At 35.7% G+C, this 20,941-nt stretch overlaps 1 protein-coding gene across 2 annotated transcripts in view; it reads left to right on the top strand.

Annotated features, from left to right (window-relative positions):
* Positions 1-20,941, top strand: part of PARD3B (par-3 family cell polarity regulator beta) — a 1,134,301-nt gene that overhangs the window by 132,661 nt on the left and 980,699 nt on the right. For both annotated transcript variants that reach the window (XM_064373118.1, XM_012446125.2), the window contains exon 2: positions 9,161-9,262. In XM_064373118.1, the coding sequence (XP_064229188.1) occupies positions 9,161-9,262 (102 nt within the window). The remainder of the gene's footprint in view (positions 1-9,160; positions 9,263-20,941) is intronic.

The raw sequence follows: 20,941 nt of genomic DNA, 5'->3' as shown, positions 1-20,941 counted from the left end.
TTCCTTCCAGTCTTTGAACTTACGAATTTACTAGTCAAGCCTTGAAAATTCCAAGTATTTTTGCGGGGGAGGGGGAATGGGGGGAAGGTTGGAGGAGAATTATTTTAGAGTAAGAGAACAGTCTATTCAAAAATAATGTTCTAATCAATATAAAGTTCTCAGGCTTTTTTTTCTCTCTACCAAAGTATTTCTTTTATCATAGAGATGAAAGATCTTTTTCTCAAATTTGTTCATAAATTAATGAATTTTCAGGCTACGTGGCAAAGCACTAGAATAACTGGTAGACTGGAGAATTCAAAACATATTTTGCTTGATAGACTTTCTGATTGGGGATGCACAGCAACTGTGGAATCCTGCAGAACTGCTGAATCTATTATTCCTACCCTACAGCAGAGATTTCCTCTTTCAAAAGTTCAAAGCCCTAAGGATCTTTGAGGTTCTAGGTGCTGTAGGTCTGAGAATTGGAAGGGATCTTCAGGATCACAGATTTTCCACTTCTTATACTGTAGTGTCCTTGAAATGTGGCTAGTTAACCTTTGCTTCACTCTTGACATATGTAGAGAGCTCATGTTTTTACTATATATCCTGTTCTACTCTAAGATTATTCTTTTTGAAAGATCTTTCTTATGCTGAGTTTCAATCTACCTGTCTATTATCTGTGTATCATTTCTGGAACAGCACAGAAAAAGCCAAATCTTTCTTGTATGTGGAAGTATTTTAGTTTGATTGGAGATCTCATATGGTCCTTTAACTTTTATAATTTCATCTGTGAGATTTCAGCCAAAGAAAAATGGGGATCTTCAGCAGAATTTGGATAGCATGCTAATTTAATTTGTATGAGCAGTGAGCCTGTATCTCAGAGTAAGCACAAAATCAGAGTCTCCGCTGTTACCTCTGTTGTCTCAGTTCTTACGTACTTATTTATGGCAATGAGTCTAAGTGTTTAAGATAAAACTTTTTCATAAAATATGGTCTCTAGCATAATCCAGATACTTCCTCTGGTGCTTAACTGAAAAGACAATGAACACTCCAAGCCTAGATTCAAAACAAGTAGCATTGGCCTTATTGAGAGGATGTATGTTCATTTCCAATGTGGTGTCTGCCTAGGGGATTTTTAGGAATAATTTTAATAATAAGCGATTTTTACCTTACCTGACAACTTTAAGAGCTCAGTCCCCTGTAAAATGTAGTTTCATCTTTAAAATAGCAAAGTGTGTTCCTTTTTGTCCTCCAATTTAGACAAACTTAAATTAGTTCAGCTCACGCATGGTAAGATCTATTTCCATCTCCTTTACCTTTGTGGTTACTGTCACATGGGTCGTGTCCAGTTGGTTAATGATCGTTCCTTCAAATTTAACAAAATACTCTAAATGTAGTGGGACCACTTTGGCACAGAATGAGGTGATTCCTTATTCTGTTCTCACGCAGTACTTTTATTAAGATGGTAATAATACTGTTTTTAGCAGACTCATCACTGTTGACTCATTAAAGAATGTGGTCAACTAAGCCTTTTCTGGACATCTTAGAAGAAGCTACATGTTCTGTTGGTAGGATAACCTGGCCTTCCCATCTTCTGGGACTTCTACATTCCTTTTGTTTTAGGATTTGTTCTTATCCTTCTAAGGAAACTAGACTCTTACCCAGAACAGCTTTTTGGTGGTCTTCATTTGTTTAGCTGTAGAGATGGCATGTGCAAAAGGAACAATTAGGTATTTCAGTTTGAAAAAGTCACATCTTTGGAAGCAAAGATATTTTCATTTTTATGTAAACACCTTGGAAGTATATTACACGTATAGCAAAGTACACAAGTGTATGTAGTGAGAACTCTCCCGCTCTCTGACCTCCTCACAGGACTTGTAACTCGTCATGAAGGGAGAGTTCCCTGACTCCCTCACAGGACTTGCAACTTGTGATGAGGGGTGGCTTCTTTGCAGCTGAGCTCAAGCCCCTTGAGGGACGGGGAGCATGCTGGTGAGAGATGCATGAGCTAGGGCAAGCGTCTTTAGGTGGTGGCAGGACTGAACCCAGTACCAGCCTGTGGTAGTGTCCAGTGCTTGTTTGCAACCTCTGGAGCCCCAGAGGGTGTGTGTTACAACCAATACCCATTTAGGTGTTGCCACCCACAGACAGCTAAGTGTTAACAAGCTCAGTGGAGAGTCAGGGTGACATATACCCTCTCCTCTTGGTACCCGGTACTTGTCTGGCTTCCAGGAAGAGTCAGGTCACACAGACACACAGTGAATGCAGAGGTTTTATTGACTGATGGAGGTGGCTGTCAGTGGAAGAGGCGCTAGAAAGGGGATGGTCCAGGAAGAAAGTGACCTTTCCTTGAAGCCTGGCTGACTCTGGCCAGGCTCCTCTTGGAAGTTATGTAGTCAGATGTTAAGTCACATCTATTTGTAGTCTCTGATGCTCAGTTGCTTCTCTTGATGTTCAGCTGCTTGTCTCACAGCCAGCTGAGGTCTGAGGTTTATGTGAGCACAGGATGGGGGACTGGGTGTGCCCAAATGTAACATTTGAGCAGGAAAACAGGGATAACTGTTCTCACTTAGGGCTGCAGTTTCGAGGCTTGAGGGTGTGGCCTTTGCCAAGGAACTGCCCTCTTCTATCCAGTATTTCCCTACCTCCTGTCTGTATCACTAACATACAGATCAAGAAATAGAACATTGCCCTAGAAGCCACTTCATGCCTCTTTCTCTCACTGCCCTTCCCCCCTCACAGGAGTAACCAGTCTCCTGACTTCTACATTGTGAATTAATTATGCCTCTTTTGAGCTTGTTATGTATATAATCATACAGTATGTATTTTTTTGTATTAGGCTCTTTTTATGCAATTTCATGTGAGATTTACTCATGTTGTTGCATAAACTTGGAGTTTGTTCATTCTTCTTGCTGCATAGTATTCCATTGCATGGACATAATACTTTCATAGAATCTATTAGTTATGAATTTGAGCTATTTCCAGATTTGGGGGTATTAAAAATCTTGCTATGAATATTCTGTGCATCTTTTGGTTAGATATATACCTAGATTTGGTTAGGGAACAGTAAATTCAATTTCATATAAATTTATAGATCCAAGGATTTTAGAATATCGTCTTCAATACCTGTAGGATCTATACTAGTCTTGCTTGCCTTTGTTCCTTCCTGATATTGGAAATTTGTTTTATTTTTCTTTATTGGTTCTGCTATGTATTTATCAGTTTTGTCAAGCTTTTCATAGAACCAATTTTTATTTTTTTATTTCATTGTCTGCTGCTATTTACTTTCTTCACCATGTCTTCAGATTTGATTAGCTGTTCTTTTTTCTGATGAACTTTTTTTTCTTGTTAATATGTGCAGTAAACACCATAAGTGACACATTAGACACTGATTTACCTGCATTCCACACACCTTTGCTATTTTAATTATTAAAAGTATTTTCTTATTGCCTTTATTTTTCATCTATGGATCATTTCGAACGGTGTTTCCTAACTTCCAAACAGCTGGGCATTTTCTAGATATCTTTCTGTGGTTGTTTATACTGGAATTAGAGAACACATTTCAAATGATTCCAGACTTTTGAAATTTGGTACACATTCCATGTACACTTATAAAGTATTTTCTAATCTTTTTGGTTAATCTGTGTGTGTGTGTGTGTGCGCGTGCGTGCGCGTGTAAAACAAATAATTAGGCTACATTTGTTACTTGTATCAGTTAGATGATTTATATCTTTCTCATTTTTTTTTTGTTTTCTATCAAGTCTCCCAATTTGTGTTCTTAAAATATTTTTTAAAGAGCTATTCATTTTGACAGTGTATTTTATTGAAGTTATATTATTGGGTACATACAGATTTAGCATTGTTATCTTTTGGTAAGATTGATCCTTTTATCATGATTGAGTATCCCACTTTATTTTTATTAATATTTCTTTCTTTGAAGTCTATTTTATCTGATACTAGGATTAGTGTGACTATACCAACTTTCTTTTGATAGGATCGTAGATTTTTAGATCTGGAAGGGAATATATGTATGGACTAATTCTCCCTTATTTTATATATAATTAAAGGTTTATAGTTCTGTTGAGCTTGCCTGGAGTTACTTTCAACCCAGCATAAAAACTCCGAGTCCCATTCTAGTTCTGCTGAATTCTTTGGAAACATACTGTAGTTAATTCAAACAGCCTCAGCCCATGTTCTTCTCCTAGGCTTTTCTCCTGAAGTTTATGCTTGATCTATTTTAGGAAGGTGAAGGCGTGTTCTGAAGCCAATTAGGGCTGGTTCATAATGAACTCTATATTCATTACTGTCTTTTCAGGCTTGATTTTTTTCCTTTTAGGTATCTGTGTTGCTCTGCTGGGCTTTGCTTGGGTATCTTTCCAAAATTCTTGTTTTTCCCTACACTGCTGTGTGGCTGGCTACCCAGAGGCTCCTGTTATCTGTCTGCCCCAAACAGTCTACAGACATACTCTGTCACCTTCTCCTTCCTGGGTGCATTGTGGGATATCTGACATCCTTTCTATTCTTAGCAGTAAGATATTTTTGCACTGTTTCCCAAACTCCTAAATCTATGATTATGAAAATTATGTTTTGAAGGCTTCCCCACTTAATTCTCATTTGTGAAGCATGGGACAGACCCACTTAAGCAAAGAATTTGGGGCCTTCCATTGTCACCTCCTGTATCTCTACACTTTGACCTCTATGTGGTGCATGATGGAAAAGGCCATCAAGTCTCCAGCTTCACTAATGATGATGCACCTGAGGCCCAGAATAATGGCAACAGGCCTGCATGTGTATGCTTATGTAGGGATAGAAATGGACCTGATTCCCTGACTGATTGCTTCGTAATTGTGCTTTGTATTAAGTTATTTAATAACAAAATATTTTCTGTTTAAAAACTACCATCTTGGCTTTGCTTTTCTACTTATTCAGTGTCTGACCTGGGGAAAGTTAATTCACCTACCTTGGTCTCGTCTATGAAATAGATTAACTGTTTTATGAGGCTTTTGAGGATAAATATGTTAATCATATAAAACACATAGTACCTATAGTACCTGACCTATAGGTGAAGTCTCATTTTGTGGATGTGTGCCACCAAATTTATGTGAACTTAAATTATATAGAGAAAATTCTGTTTTGCTGTTACCTTCCATTTAACCATTGCTGTTGTTGTGTTCCAGTGCGTAAGATTATTCTAGTAAAAACATTGAGCCACCTGGAAACCATTGCATGGTTAACTGGCTTTTCCTTTGTAGTGCTCTCCTCACTTTGGGACCTTGCTGCCATTGCAGGCTGCTTTTTCCTTTCTTGTACCACAGGCATCTTGCTTGGGACCCTCCAAGTTTTCTCTTTCTTGTGATAACTGGCATAATCCCAGTTCTTGGTAGTCACAGCATGATAGTATCTGGGTTGCCAGTCTACTCCTTTAAGTATTACAGATGAAAAAACAATTTTTTTTAAATTGCACTTTAGGTTCTGGGGTACATGTGCAGATCATGCAGGGTTGTTGCATAGGTGCTTACATGGCAAGGTGGTTTGCTGCCTCCATCCCCCCCGTCATCTATATCTGGCATTTCTCCCCATGTTATCCCTCCCCAAACTCCCCACTCCTCGCTGTCCCTCCTCTAGCCTCACCCAAACAGACCCCAGTGTGTAATGCTCCCCTCCCTGTGTCCATATGTTCTTATTGTTCAACAGCCGCCTATGAGTGAAAGCATGAGGTGTTTGATTTTCTGTTCTTGTGTCATTTTGCTGAGAATGATGGTTTCCAGATTCATCCATGTCCCTACAAAGGACGCGAACTCATTGCTTGTTGTGGCTTCATAGTATTCCATGGTGTATACGTGCCAAAACTATTGTACTTCAAACATGGTTAATGTAAATTTTCTAAGGCATAAGGTAAAATTTCATGTCATCTACCCACAGTAAAGGTCTTACAATTAGTATTGCTGTTACTGTTAATGCCTATTTGGAATAATTTTTACATTTGATCATTAAAAATGCTTCATAACTGTCTTCTTCCTGTAATGCATGTGTTTTTGTTTTGCTTTCCTTTTGCAATTTATTCTCATAAAATAGTTTCAGTTTAAAAGTTTCAGTAGCACTTAAATTAACTATTATGTTACAAACAGATAACGATAATGTCAGAAGTGGAGAAAACATAATTATAACATTATTTTTCAATACCTTAATGATCCTAGGAGTATACGTAATAAGATATTACACAGCAAAATGAACACATATATTAGAGATATTTTCAAAATAATTTAAAAGTTATGTGTACACAGATATTTGTGCAATATAAAGGCAAGTTAAATGTCATAATCAAAAAAAGTACAGTAAACTTTTGTCAGTGATGGTATGAACCAGAACACGTATGTGAACACCTTTTCTTATCAGATAAGTTTTATTCCGATGGCAGTAAAACCAAGTAAATGAAATGCAAAATATTGACTGCGATATAATCGTTGAAATTTTTACACGCATAAAGGAGTCAGGATAAATGTATGATCTTACGATGGCTGTAGGTTGCTTATGTACATTTTTAAGTGATCGATAGTACCATGGCCAAAATATCATGGGGACAAAATCACAGTTGGTATGAACTATGGTTTATTGACTCCCCCCGCCAGATGTGTAAAATATTAACCCTGAGACTGATTTCCTATAGCTTGTCTGTTTTTGTTCAGGGTTAGGTGTAGGTGTGTGTCCATCATTAGCACACTCTTTTCTTCTTTGGACTGTATAAAATGGCAGTATCAATGTGGAACAGAGAGTTCAAATTGCAGTCTTTCCATATTCTGACACCATGTTTTCCACTTAAAATATTTTGGTCAAATATATAATTCCAAAATCTATCAAGATATTTTTTTACCTGATTTAGTTCTGAACTCTTTTGAATCAAATTAGAGAACCATGTCTTAGTTGCAACTCCTGTGTCTTGTTTTCCACAATGTCTGGGTCCCAGGAGTGTGCATGAGGGAGGAACAGATGTGACGTAACAACCCCATCTTGCTGCTGTTTGTTTGTTTGATGATTCCCTTTGCCACTGATCAAATCCTATCTCTTGCTATTTTTTGAATTACTGTCATTTTAAATTAGGACTCCTTGGGTTTCTTCTTTCTGTGTTTCTATCTCTAGGCAGGACGAAAGGTGTACTTTAACTTACTGCCGTTGTGGAGGATAATTATTTACCTCTGTCTTAGGTGATCTGCTTTTACAAACTGAACATGAGAAAAAAGCAGATAACTAATAGATGCCTGCTTTTAAGTACAAATACAATATAAAAAAAACTCTTTACATTACTTTTTATAAACATGGTTAAAATCAACAGATTTCATCTACAGAGCGGTAATATATCATAAAAACAACTCAATGGAAGTTTCTATAAATTAATTAAATTGAACTCTTTTTATAAGCAGGCTGTTTTTTTTTTTTTTTTTTTACAAGGAAAACCTAATAGTCTATATTTCAGTCAGAAGTCTTGGGTGGATTTGGAGAAATATGTTGCTTGTAGCATGGCCATAACAAAAAAGATTTAATTCCCAAATATTGCTAGGGGAGAGCTCTCTAGTCCAGTGGCCATTACATAGTTTTCTGTATGCTGGGATCCTCCCTTTTTGAAATCTGGCCTATTATGCTTGGGTCATCTTTTACAGCACAATTACTTCGGGTTGGCAAAGATCTCTGGTTAAAGAATCTGAATGAGAGTCTGTGCTTTTCTTACCTGATTATATTCCCACTGCTCATATCTTTGAGATCTCAATCTGTGCCACAGAGTCAGGCATTTAAAGTTTCCTAGTAAATTGTTAGGTGTTTGTGCCTATAAACTCAGTATTAGAAGTAAACAAAACTCCTTTTATTTTACTTGGAATTAAATACTCAATGGAAAATTTAATTTTGAAATGCCGAAAGACTAAGGAGAATTCCTTTAGATTTTTTAAAGCCTATCACTTTACCAAGTTGTATTACTGGGAAGCTATGTACTTGGGTCACATTTTAGTAGCTCTCCAAATAGATACCTTAAAAAATTATTATTTAATAGTGTGCCGTTACCTTTCATCAGGGGTCAGCTAAAGAGAAGACTGTATGACAATCATTTCTATTAGCTTTTATGAAATTGAAATTGAATTCTGTGGGTTACATTAGTTATTATCCTTAATAAAGGTTCGTATGGTAAAGGCTTAGAGCTTTATCCTAGAAGAATTTCCATCTTTCTTTTTTAACAAACTGGTATCCGTTCCTTTATCGGATACCAAGTGTATTATAGCTCAAAAGTTTCCCACTTTGAGGGGCTTTCTAAGACTCACAAACCAAATTGATTATAGCTTGGATATTCTGGTAAAACCTTACTAATGTTTTTCTTCACTTCCTTCATTGGTTCGTGTTCTCGTCTCATTGCTATAATAGTTCACTTTCATAGCTCTCCTGGAAATAGGCAGTACATAAGTAACTGAATGAGCTAGATTATTCAATTCTAAATTCTAGATTGAGAATAAGCAGATTTTAAAAGTAAGTATTTTTGAAAAAGCAATAGTTGAAAATCTCTTAAATTACTACCCCAACTCGTGAATTCCCCTTTCAACTCTGAACACAGTTTGAGTTGCTGCCATGCCGCAGGAAATGGCAAGCAAGGCTGGAGCTCATGCTCTGTACAGCATTGCATATCTCAGAGTGAGGTTGCATGCTGAGCATGGAGATTTAAAAAGGTGAAGAGGTTGGTAGTTACCCATTCCGTTTATGTATTTTGTAGTGATAGCAATTATCATCACAGATTCTGCCTTTGGGGTTTTTTTTTCCTATGGCTTTGGAATCTGTTTGGACTTTTATTCCTAGTTTCAGAAAGTATCCTCAAGAAGATCTTTCTTTTCCAGACTATTCTTGGAATTACCTGAGTTGTAGGTTATAAAAATTCCCTGAATATGTTTTTCAAGCAGTTTATTTTTGCATTGCAGCTTACCTTCCAGGAAAATTGATGAAATATGTATACTTTGATTCTCAGATTTAATTTAAACAACAAAAATGCCAAATATTTTTCCAAATTAATAACATTTGTTTTTGGTGTTTAAAAAATTTGTTACTAGAGCATATTCTTAACAAGTCAATTTATGTCTCTTAAAATTAACATGTATTTAACTTTTAAACATAGATTGGGTCATGAAACTTGTTGTTTGTTCTACCATAGGGTCCTGGTTACTGGGTGAAGATTCATCACTTAGAATATACAGATGGAGGAATCCTGGATCCAGATGATGTCTTGGCAGATGTTGTTGAAGATAAAGACAAGGTAGATAACTCTAAAAATGTGCCTCTTTGTTTTCCTCTACAGAGCTGCATGTTTTCACCAGACTGAAATCCTTAACAAAGCTCATGTGTCAATTATTATTAAAAGATACCATCTGTTCAGGTTTTACCTGGACAGCCCATAAATCAAAGTTCTTCATCAGATGTTTGGAAAAAATTCGTTAAGGTTTGGGAATCTATATATGTTAGCCTAATTAGCAGACACTTCATTCCCAAGAGCTCCTGATATGTCTTAATAAATTAATGTCATACATGTGGCTATTGGAGTTATCATTGTCATTGCTGGCTCTGTAGTTTATTCCTGGCCCTTGCTAAATATTCAACTAAATGTCTGAGGTGTGAATGTGTTTCAAAGTAGAGAATACAGTGGGGCAGAAAGTTTCATGAAGAATTACGGTGAAGATTTTTCTTAAAGTAGCTGGCAAGCAACTATCTTGAGAGATAGTCTTGTTTTCATTGCTCCAGTAAAAGACACTAAATTGAATAATCCAAAAAGTTTGATCATGTTCTGCCACCCATTTGGGAATAATCCAGTGGCAAATATGTTGTTTTAATGAGATTTTTCTTCTGAGACTACACAGGGGAAGGCGTGAAAGTGTACTGTTTCACTGCAGTACACAGGATTATTGCTGGTGAGACACGTTTAATACTACACGTTGAGCTCCTGTCATAAATGGCTAATGTGTTTTCCAAAACTGAACTTCAACTCTGTCAGAGAGATCTTGCTTTCAAAGTTTCTTCTGTCGTTCATCTTCAGTGCTGTTTGTATTAGGCTAATTTATATTTGTAAACATGTTTCTCTCTGTATTTTCCCTGTAATCTCGGGTATGTGTGTGTTTTACCTAACTGGACTGGAATATAAATAAGTGATTTGTTAAACTCAGGTAAAATTTATATTTTTCTATTTCCGTAATAACTTTTCAGACTGTTCAAACTTATATTAATCTTTGCAGACATTTTATACATTTGCTTTTCATATTTTATTTTGTAATTCAAACCTGTTTTGCTTTATGTTGTTATTAGTGATTTTACAGTCTATTTAGGGAGATAACTAACTAGGTTTTATAGTCTACTTAGAGAAATAACTAGATAGCTAGATAAACCTAGTTATCTCCCTAAATAATGTCTAAGCTCCTAGTGGACATGGACTGGGAGATTTTTATTTTGTATGTTTCTTTATGTTAATAGTATCTGGTATAGCATCTTACACAAACTTGATTCTCAAAGAATACTTACTGAATTAATGAGTGCAAAAGAAAATTTGAATTTCTGTACTTGATTCTTGTATATAATTTTGATATGTACTTCCTGATTACTTAGTTGGTTTCAGGGTGAATAAAAGGGTAAATAATGTATTATTAACCTTCAGAACCCTGAAGAAGGGTTTTTACTTCTTCCCCTCCCCCCCTCCCCGTTTCTCTTTCTGCTTCTTCCCTAGGGATCATCTTCTTTCTTTGAAATAATCTAGATATTTGAATTGTTGAGTAATGTAGAAGGCAGTTCCTGTCTTAAATTTCACTGGTGTCCAAAGCATTAAAATGAAAGGCCAAAAATGGCAAGTTTAGGAAGGGCCAGAAGAAAATGTCTCATCCCGACTTCATCTAGTACCTCATTACTGGAAGGATGAGTCCTTGAACAGTGCCTAGGGAAATAATTTGTCCTTTAGAGCTCTTACATTTGAAACATTCTTTAAAACTATCTCAGCTTTGAAGTTTATAACCATAATCTACTTACTGGACACAGAAACAGCTTCATTATATGTCATCTCTGTTTTAATGGGGCTCTACTACCATTACTAAATAAGGTAAAAAGGTGAGATAATCAGTTAAAATCCTAGCCAAGGGTTAGTACTGCTTGGGCTCAGCTTTGACCATTCTCTTAATGTACTTCAGTATTTCTATATGATGCCTAAATGGTATTGTTCTGCAGCGTTTATGAGGATTTGTACTTTTGGTTTGCCAGAAAAAAAATGTGCTGCCATTTCTTCCTTTTAAAAAAATGTAAGTGAAAAAAAGAATTACGTATTTTTCTGACATTCACTTGGTAATCTTAAAATTTCCTTATAGCCCATATGTCTAGTGTGGAAAGGAAGTCCTGCCAAACTATATTCTACCATACTTTTTGTCAGTTTAGATTAGGAAGTAACTATAAATGATGCTTTGTGGATGTTTAATGACATATCAGTCTCACCCAGGATCCTTTGAGGCAATATTGAGATTAGACAAAATAACAGTTCACCTGTTTGCAAATTGGCTACCTAATAATCTTTGGCATTTAAAATATGGATAGAAAGTTCAAAGAGGCATGGATAGATGCACATAATCATTGTGATAAAGCCAAAATATCTCACATCCTAGGAAAGATTCTCATTTCAGGTGAGAAGTTGCATTAAGGAACTGTTAGTCTCTAGTTGCAAAGGATCAGGCCGGAAAAACAAACTTAGAAAGCAGGGAAGGCTGGGCCATTTAGTGTATGAAAACACCATCCCATATACTTCAGTGAAGGTAGAAACTAGAGGTTAAATGACATTCTATTTAAAATTAGAGAAGAATCTAGCAAAGTTCAGCCAGTGTTCTTAAGAAATGACTTTTAAAACCTGTGACTAAATTGATTTGTCTTTGGTTTTACCTCTATTATAGTGCTTGGTACATTCATGGTGTCTCTAGGAGCTTTAGTTCCATTTGTTTCTTTATACTTGCTTTTCCAGTAAAGCTTCCATGAGGACCAAGTCTTCACTGTGTTACACTCTTTCTATCCTATAATATGTCAAAGTATTATTGGAACAACTTTGGATGTCCAAAGTATTATTGAAACAAATTTGAAATGTTGCATGTTATGATAACTGTATAAAATTTTGTGCTAAAACTTAATAATTATCTGGTTGTGACAGTTATTCTCAAGATTCTTCAGTTTGTCTATCAATCTGATGATTCACGTTCTTTGAGATAAATATCTAAGAATTGTAACTTTACGTTAATGTCTCTTCTCTGGTTGCTAAAGGCTACCAACTTAGTTGACCCAAAGTAACAACCTAATCATTGAGCACTAACAATGGTCTGGAATGTCTTTGGCCCTTATGCATTCTATTTTATTTTAAAGCAATCCTGAAGACAAGAGCTAGTGTTATCCCTATTTTTAATTTCCAAAAAAATTAAAGAAATTTTAAGTAACTTGCCCAAGATCACACAGGTGGTAAATAGCACAATCAGACTCTGGAACCTAGAATTTAAATTTCTGTAATCTTACTTCTTTTCTTCTCTGATGTGTCAAGCAGTTTGGTGATGGTATCTATAATTTCTATTATGAAAATTCATCAGTTATATATTAACATGAATTTTGCTTTTACATAGTCCTCACCATTGCTAAGAAAAGGTTGGTAACAGACAAAACTGTTAAGTATAACAAAACAATTGAGTAAAATATTTATTAATTATAAATAAATTAATTCAGAATTAATATGCCATACATATTTAGTATACTTCAACCCTGTTTGCCTATAGCCTGCATTTAGTTTGTTATCAGTCTTGTCAACTGCACCTCTGTTGCTTTCTCTTGCATCGTCTTTTTGCTAGGACCCAGATTACTCAGCTCAGATACAGTTTAATTTCAGCTGGACTCTGCAGACTGCACTTGAAGTCTAATCGCCATACGCAGTTACAAAGAAAAACAAATTTGTATTCCAATACCTACTTTCTTGAACCAAGTATAGACTGTGCTGTTTTCAGTAGGCAGAATAATGGCTCCCAAAGATGTCTATGCCCTAATCTCTACAACCTGTGAATGTGAATGTTACATGGCACGGGGGCTTTGCAGATGTGATTAACAATCTTAAAATTGAGAGATTATTCTGGATTATTTGGGTGGACCCAGTGTAGTCACAAACATCCTTATAAATGAATGAAGAATGCAGGAGAGTCAGTATGAGAGAGATGTGAGAAAGACGCACCCAGCCAATACCAGCTGTGAAGATGGAAGAAGGTGCCACCCGTGAAGAATGTAGGTGACCTCTAGACACTGGAAATGGTAAGGGAATAGATCCTCTTCTAAAGCCTTCAGAGAGAACACAGTCCTGCTGACACCTTGATTTTAGCCCAGTGAGACTCATTTCAGATTTCTTACCTCCAGAACTATAAGATAATTAATTTGTGATGTTTCAAGCCACTACTTTTGTGGTAACTTGCTACAGCAGCATTAGGATACTAATACATACTCTGCCTCTTTTCCCATTTTAAACTTTTAAAGTGATGTTAGTATTCTCAGATTTCATATTGACTTGAAATGCCTTGTAGTTCAGATGGGTTCCTTGTTCTTTGCGTTCCTCCCAAAGTCTGTCACAAATGATTCTCAGTTTATTGGGTGAGCCTTCACTCTTTGAGACTTAATCTTTATATATCTCATTATGCTGTTGTCTTCCATAGTGTAGAAATTATTTTAAAGTAACAGCCAAACACCAAACAGCCTTGTTCACTTACCAGTTTTTCACTGCAGTATGTACAGGTCCTAAGAAGTCTGAAGACTGATGCTTAGTAAACCACTGCAAAGCTTAATGTTCCCTTCCTAAGTGTTTTTTTTTTTTTTTTTAGCTGAGCATGTGAACTTCTGAGTATTAAGCTTTTTAAATGATTATTTTCCTTGTTGATTGCCATAATTTTTGGCTTTGTTGTAGAGGACAACTGCAATATAACATAAAAATATGGCAGTCTATAACTTCTATTATATAAACTGAATTACTGCCATGGTTTCATTAAATATACAAAAGTAATACTATATTATGTAGTAAAGTAACATGGAAAGATGCTTCCGTTCTTGACTAAATTTTGCCTATCATAGGGGCTCAGTTTGGAGAGAAGCCAGTGGTCTTCAGAGCTTCCAAGTGAATTGCTCACTGGATCATATGCAATATCTGGTACTCAAATGTTAAAATTTCAGTTCAGTTTATTATGTCTTATGTGTCCTTGGGCAAGTTTCTTCTTCTCTCTAGCCTTGGTTTCCCTGTTTATAAAATGAATGTAATATTCTTACAGGGTTGATATAGGAAAACTAGATAGGTAAACTATATAAAATATTAAATATTGCATATACTAAGGATTCAAGTGTTAGCTGTTACATTATTGATACTATAGTAGTGCTATTACAGTATTTTTAACCTATGTGTTTTGATGTTACCATTAGATGTTTTTAAGTATTTAAACATCAAAGAAACCATTTTACTGCACATTTTAGCTGCTTTTTAAACAAAACTTATACCAATTATTTAAAGTTACTAAAATGATAAATTAGTTTAATAAGAAGATACTTGATAATGACAGAACATTTGGATTAATATATTATTTGAGAAATGAAAATGCCTGTATGATTAAACTGGAAATGAGAATCCTTTTATCAGAAGATGCTATTTGGTAACATAAGGAGCATTCAGAGATCTAATATGATTTTAAAATGGAGACTGGTTTGCGCAATGCTGCGTGAACTAGTGACCTAAAACCAGGCTCTCTATCCTTAAGCCAAATTGCTTTCTGAACACTCTGTTGCCCTCTAGTGGGTCCACAGTTACCTAGAAACCAGCTCACAGGAGCTACTTCCTGAACAGGATGAAGTATTCGGTTCTACTTTATTCAAAAATAATTTTTGCTATATTTTTAGTACAACTCACAGGCTCAGGCATGGGGAATAAAGCTAGAGTTAACATATATTTCCCTGTATGTTTGTGTGCCTTCTAATAAAGGCTAAAAGAAATTCTTTGCATTTATAAAACTCCTCTTTTAATTTTATTTTTAAATTTAGATTTCTTCCCACCTTCCTATACGCTGGCTGAAAGATTAATGGGTGGTGTTGATGAAGTATGTAACCTTTTCAGTCTGCAGTTGAACAATTTATGAAGTATATTGTGTTTTCTGGAGGAGTAGAATGCTAAAATAAGTTAAACTTTTTTTTAAAAGGTCCTGATTTATATCATTTCTGAACCCTCATTTTATTAGTAAGATTTCCATTGCAAGGTAAATCACCTATTTTAAAGCCACAATTTTTAAGAAATTGGGATATGATATGTTTTGTTTTTACTTCAAAAAGTCTTACTTTGGTTCATGGGAGTTGATGTTATACAAGCACAAAAGCTCATAGAAGTTTGGAGACTGTTTCAGAAATAAATGCAGAAGCCCCTGAAGAACAAATGAATTACCTTGGTCACGAAATTTTATCTTAGAATTTTCAAGATTCCTCTCTGCTTATAGAATTACAAAATGATAGAATCATGGATCCAAACAAGACCTCAACAGTCACATGGATTAAACTCATCCTTTCAAAAAAGGATATATCTGACCCAGGAAGAGGTTAGAGGATGCCATGTCTGTGGCTGATTTCATTCCTGAGTCCATTTCTGCATTTCCTCCCTTGGATGCTGATAACATCAGTTTATGTTGAATTTTGTATTATTCAGTTTTAGCTCCATGAGGAGAGAGGGTCTTTGTTTTATTCACTGTTGGATTCCCAGTGCCTGCAACAGTGCCTGGCATTTCCTAGATGTTCAAATAATTACGGAGTCAGTGAATGAATATATGCTTTGAGGTTTTGAGTATGTCATTCAACCGCTGGGAATTCCAGTTTTTCCATTGGTAAAATGAGAGTGATAAATGATATCTTTCACAGAGTGTTATTGGGAAGGTTGAGAAAGTGTGGGTGAAAATACAATGGAAATTACAAAGTACTATATACATGTAAAAAAATGTATCTATTCCTGCTGTTCAGTTCTTAGGGATTATTCAAGATCCAGGTCAAACTGTATTTTTTTTTTCAGTCAACACTTGTAAATCATCTCAATCTAAGTAAATTCTCTGTGCTCTGAAATTTTATAGAAATGATTAAGTGGTCTTTTTTTCAAATGTTATTGGCCTAGCAACATTCACCCCTTACCACCTGGGAGTTCTTAAGAATTTTGTTGTTTAACTTTTTAAGTCTTAGTTTTGTCTCCCCAAGTATCCTGTGTGCTGTTTTAGGACTGGGATGATTGTCGAAAATATTTTTTAACCCATAGACTTCTTACCTCTAGTTTGGTGTTTCATAATTATGTTTAATTTTAGTCAGTGATAGAGTGGAAACTAGAATGGAAGATTACTAATTGTTCACCTTTTTCTTCCACCAAACTATGTTGTCTCTTTTAAATATTTTATTAGGAGACAGTTTGTGGGCATGTTTCAGCCCCAGAGAATAATTTTAGAATCAATGTGTTTGTGACCTTACTATAGCAAAGGCAAATAGTGTTGAGAGATAGTAACTTAAATTAACAGTCATCTTGATGATGGTTATGTCAAATACGTGCCTTCTGCAATTTAGTTGGTTGACAGCTGTAGCGTGTATGGGTATGTGTGTGTATGTACATTCGATGAGAGAATCTGTGCACAGATGTATATATGTGGAGGAGTGTGTACATTTGCCTGAAACTTCTTTGCTTGTTGTGCACAATTGTGACACACAGGTTTCATCAGAAGTTGGAAAGAAATGATCAAGCTTTATGGTATTATTTAGCTAAGCATTTGAGTACAATGAAGAGTAAACCATAAAAAAAAAGTTTGATATGTGTGTAAAATTTTAAGTTTGGTTGGAGGGAAAAAGCCAATAAAATCTGAGATCACAATAATGCTTTACTTAGAGCTAAAAAATGTAATTCAAAGTAACAGTCAATGAGCACTTTCATCTTTACAGTATGCCTTTCACCATATGTTACATTTCTGGACCCAGTTCTACCAATTTTTTCTCACATTAGCTTCTTTTGAAGCATTTATATAGGCATATCTATGGCCTAGGGGCATGGGGCCATTGTTTTTTTTCATATACATCTGTTTTTTCACTTATGTAACTTACAAATCACAATAACTTTATAATACCTAAAATTATACCAAATGGAAAACTACTTAAGCTATAAAACATCCTCTTTTAAAAATGCAATGCCCATGAGTGCTAGTGTCAGTCACCAGTACCTGTGTGGGTTGATTCAGATTGTGCTTCCCTAATACCTAGCTGAAATCAGCTTCACTAAAGCAGTATTGTAGAGTGCCATGTGGCAGAGCACAGGGTACTGGCAGTTTGAATTTAGGTTTTTCTAATTTTAACCTGTCTCACCCTCAGTTCTCATATTTACAAAGTCAGCTACCTGTTCTACCCACCACACTGAGTTAGGAGGAGGATCAAACGAAATTATAGAGTATATGGTAATATTTTGAACTATGATGTATCGCACAAATATGTCACTTTTGTTCTTGTCTCTTGTAGCAGCAGCCCTGAGGCATTTAAGCAAACATGTCTGCATAGTCCAGGAAGGGCTTGTGGTGGTATGAGACATGGAGCCAGGGAGAGAGGAATGTGAGAGAAGTGTGGAAGGGAGGAGGATGATTATGTCAAAAGACCACTTTTATCTTTTGGCCATTCAGTGAGGTGTTCAGGAAATAGGCACTGCTGAGGAGTATAGGGAGATGTAGTTTTCTGAAACAGAAGATGGATTTTTCTTTAACAATTGAATGTGGGTGGTAAGAAAGGATATCAGAGCTTTCACATACAGACAGGCAAGGAAGGTGTAAACTAAAGTACAACGACAGTTGTTCAGAACTTTCCAGGATTCCAGAACCTTAGTAACATCTGTGTAGGTTATCAAGTATCATGTTTGTTGCCTACTTCTTAATGATTAACAACAGTAGGTTCTATAAAATGGGAGGTGGGTGCTTATTTGAAAACATAGGGAGGATGAGGGAAGGTGTCTCTGTCTTAGGAAAGATCTCAAGAAATAAAGTGGAAAGTTATGAAGAGAAAAGCAGCTGAACACCTAAGATCTCATGATTTAAGGGGAGAAAAAAAAAAACAACCAGAAACAAAAAAATAGGCCAACAGTCAGGACACTGCTCAGTACTGACAAATGACCACTGAACCTTAAACAAGCAACTATTTGGTTACTTGATAGTTTCACCAAGAGATATATTCTATTCAGCAATTTAATGTGAGTAACCATATGCCAGACTCTTAATTTTCCATGCTGGTTCTCCTATTTCCAGGACCTAAACTCACTTTATATTACTAATTAGCCACATTGTGAATCCAACAAGACTTTGTGGACTTTTTTGGAATCAAACTGATGTTTATCACACTTTTATGAGGTACTTGTTCCAAATTCTATATAAACCCTTTGTATTTATTGATGCATTTTTAGTGAATAAGAATATTCAGTTTCCTTAAGCTTAGGCTTTTAAATTATAGCTTTTAAAAGTCTTTTAAGTACTTAATATCACATTTAAAAAGAAAGTATATTTACCCTATCATATGAATATGGAAAATTCACTTATAGAATGGCGGCAGGATTACTAAACTTAATATTTACTCTTTTAACTTTTTAATTTCTCTTTTTAGCTTTCCTTCTTTTGATGTTATGAATCAGTTTTGAAGGATTAAGTGACATTTCCTTAGCAATAAAGAAGAAAGATTCCTTTTGCAGACTTTAATCAGAGGAGTGAGATAACACAGAAGCATGTTCAGAAATCATCTCTTCATTAATCTCAACCAAAAATATGTTACAATTGAAGTACACATATTTATACAATACTTAACTACAGACGAGAAAGACTGCAAAATAATACGGTTTGAGATGACTCTAATAGCCTAACGATCTTAAATATGCATATATGTGTGTAAAAGTTGAAGAATCTCATAGTTTTTAATTGATAACAGGGATAGAAGTTGATTTTTTAGACTGCTAGCTTAGTGTGACCACTGAATACCAGTTCAAAAATGACCCTATTATGGTGGATAATGAGGTGTTCTAAATAGCTCACCCTTTAAATGGGAAGTTTACAAAGCTCTTGGTTGACTTACTTAGAAATAGAAGTACCTAATGTTAAGACTGAGGAACCTGGGACTACAATTGAGAAGAGAGGGTTCAGAGGGAGCCTGCTAACTGCCCTCAACTATTTGAGTGATCATAGAAAAGGTATAAATTCATTCACTACTGCTCTGATAAATCAGGCCAGTTATATGTGTATATGGTGAACAGCTCCTCAATGAAGCACATGCTGCTTTCTAACACATGAGCTCATCTTAGTCACTGAGACTAAGTATATGAGCAGGAGTGGAGCAGACATTTGCCAGGAATTCCGCTTTTAGGTTTGCAGTTTGATTAGAGACTTCTAAAAGCCAACTGTCAGCCTCTGAGGCATGCATTTCAGTCTAGAAATACAGGGTTGGCCTATAGGGTCTGTTTTCCTACAGTGTTGTTTACCTCACACCCCTTGTCCCCTTCCTCCTTCCTTTTGTGTTCAGATTCTCTCTCCCTTCAACATGAAGCCTGTATGGTTCAGTGCATGTGACTACTCACCTGCCAGGGTGACTCTGGGTGGTCCTTCATCTGTTATTAATGTTTAGTTTCCTGTGACAGTGATTGGGAATTGTTGTGTGTTTCAGTTTGTGCCAAATGTGCTCAGGGAGAGATTTGCTGAGGCCTTCTGGGAAAGATCTTTTCATCTTATGGGAGAAGTTTTCTTTCAGTGTTGTTCTGTTGCTGTGAAGCTTCGATCCATGGCAGCCATGTCACTTCCAACCTGACAAGAGATACAGGTCCTGGTAATCTCAGGAACATGGTGTCAGAGCCAGCGGGTTAGTCAACTCTCAAGTCCTCCCTAACTTGGAACCTCCAATTACATGAGCCGTATATTGCTTTATGTTTAAGCCTGTTTCTGTTACATTTTTCTGTGACTCACAGATTACAGTTTCTTCTTTTAGTGAAGTTTTGGCTCTATTTTTTGGGCAACTCTTTATTCCCATTTAATTAAGACATATTTGTCCTAACCTCTTTCAGTTCTATAGGTTGTTAACTGGAAAATTTTCAGATTTTTGTTCACAGTTCTGCCAAATTACTTAGCTTCTTTGTTTCAGTTTCCTTTTTTTGAATTGTCAGTGAAAGAATTATATATCTTAAAATCTATAGGGGTAAAATACATACTCCAGTTGTTTGATGTGCATGGCTGATTTACTAGGCAAGATCAATTGGGAATTTTTCCATTTGGTGAGGATTACATCTTTTTATTTTAAGTTCTCTGTTATACACGATTGTTGATTTTTTCTCAAGAAATTATTTAACACACCTAGAAGAAATAATTCATGCTATTTAACACATGTATTAAGATGTGTTTGTCATAAACTGTAATTATTTTTATTATGCATTAATTCAAAAAGTATATATTGAGAGCCAGTATTTAGGGACTGGGAAATCAGAAGAAGTTCTGTCTTTAGCCTTTTTAGATACTTAAAGCATAAGTGGTTATGTCAATGCCATGGTCTTATAGAGTAACACAGCGGCTATTTTTCCCATGGATTTCTTTAAAATTTTAGCCTTCTGAATTTTTATTTTAACAAGTTAGAAGAAACATTTGACACTAACCTCAAAATGTTTCTTCAATTGGGTGCAATCCTATTTACATCAAGAAACTGGAGACTTACATTTAAAGCAAACAAATTTAAAAAGAAAAAACCTCGGGCAGTTAAAGAAGTTTGCCAGAACTCAGAGTGAAGTATAATAATAATCTTTTAAATAATTATCCAATGGCATGAGATAGTAATGTGATTAATACTCCAGCTTCCGCTTGGCTGTGAAGAAATCTCGTAATTATCAGTTTTCCCAAAACTATCT

The sequence above is a fragment of the Aotus nancymaae genome, unplaced genomic scaffold (genome assembly GCF_030222135.1).
Source record: "Aotus nancymaae isolate 86718 unplaced genomic scaffold, 86718_ANA_hifiasm-v0.15.2.pri h1tg000008l, whole genome shotgun sequence".
NCBI lineage: Eukaryota > Metazoa > Chordata > Mammalia > Primates > Aotidae > Aotus > Aotus nancymaae.
Note: the sequence above shows the minus strand (reverse complement) of the source record. Positions and strands in the feature narration are given on the sequence as shown.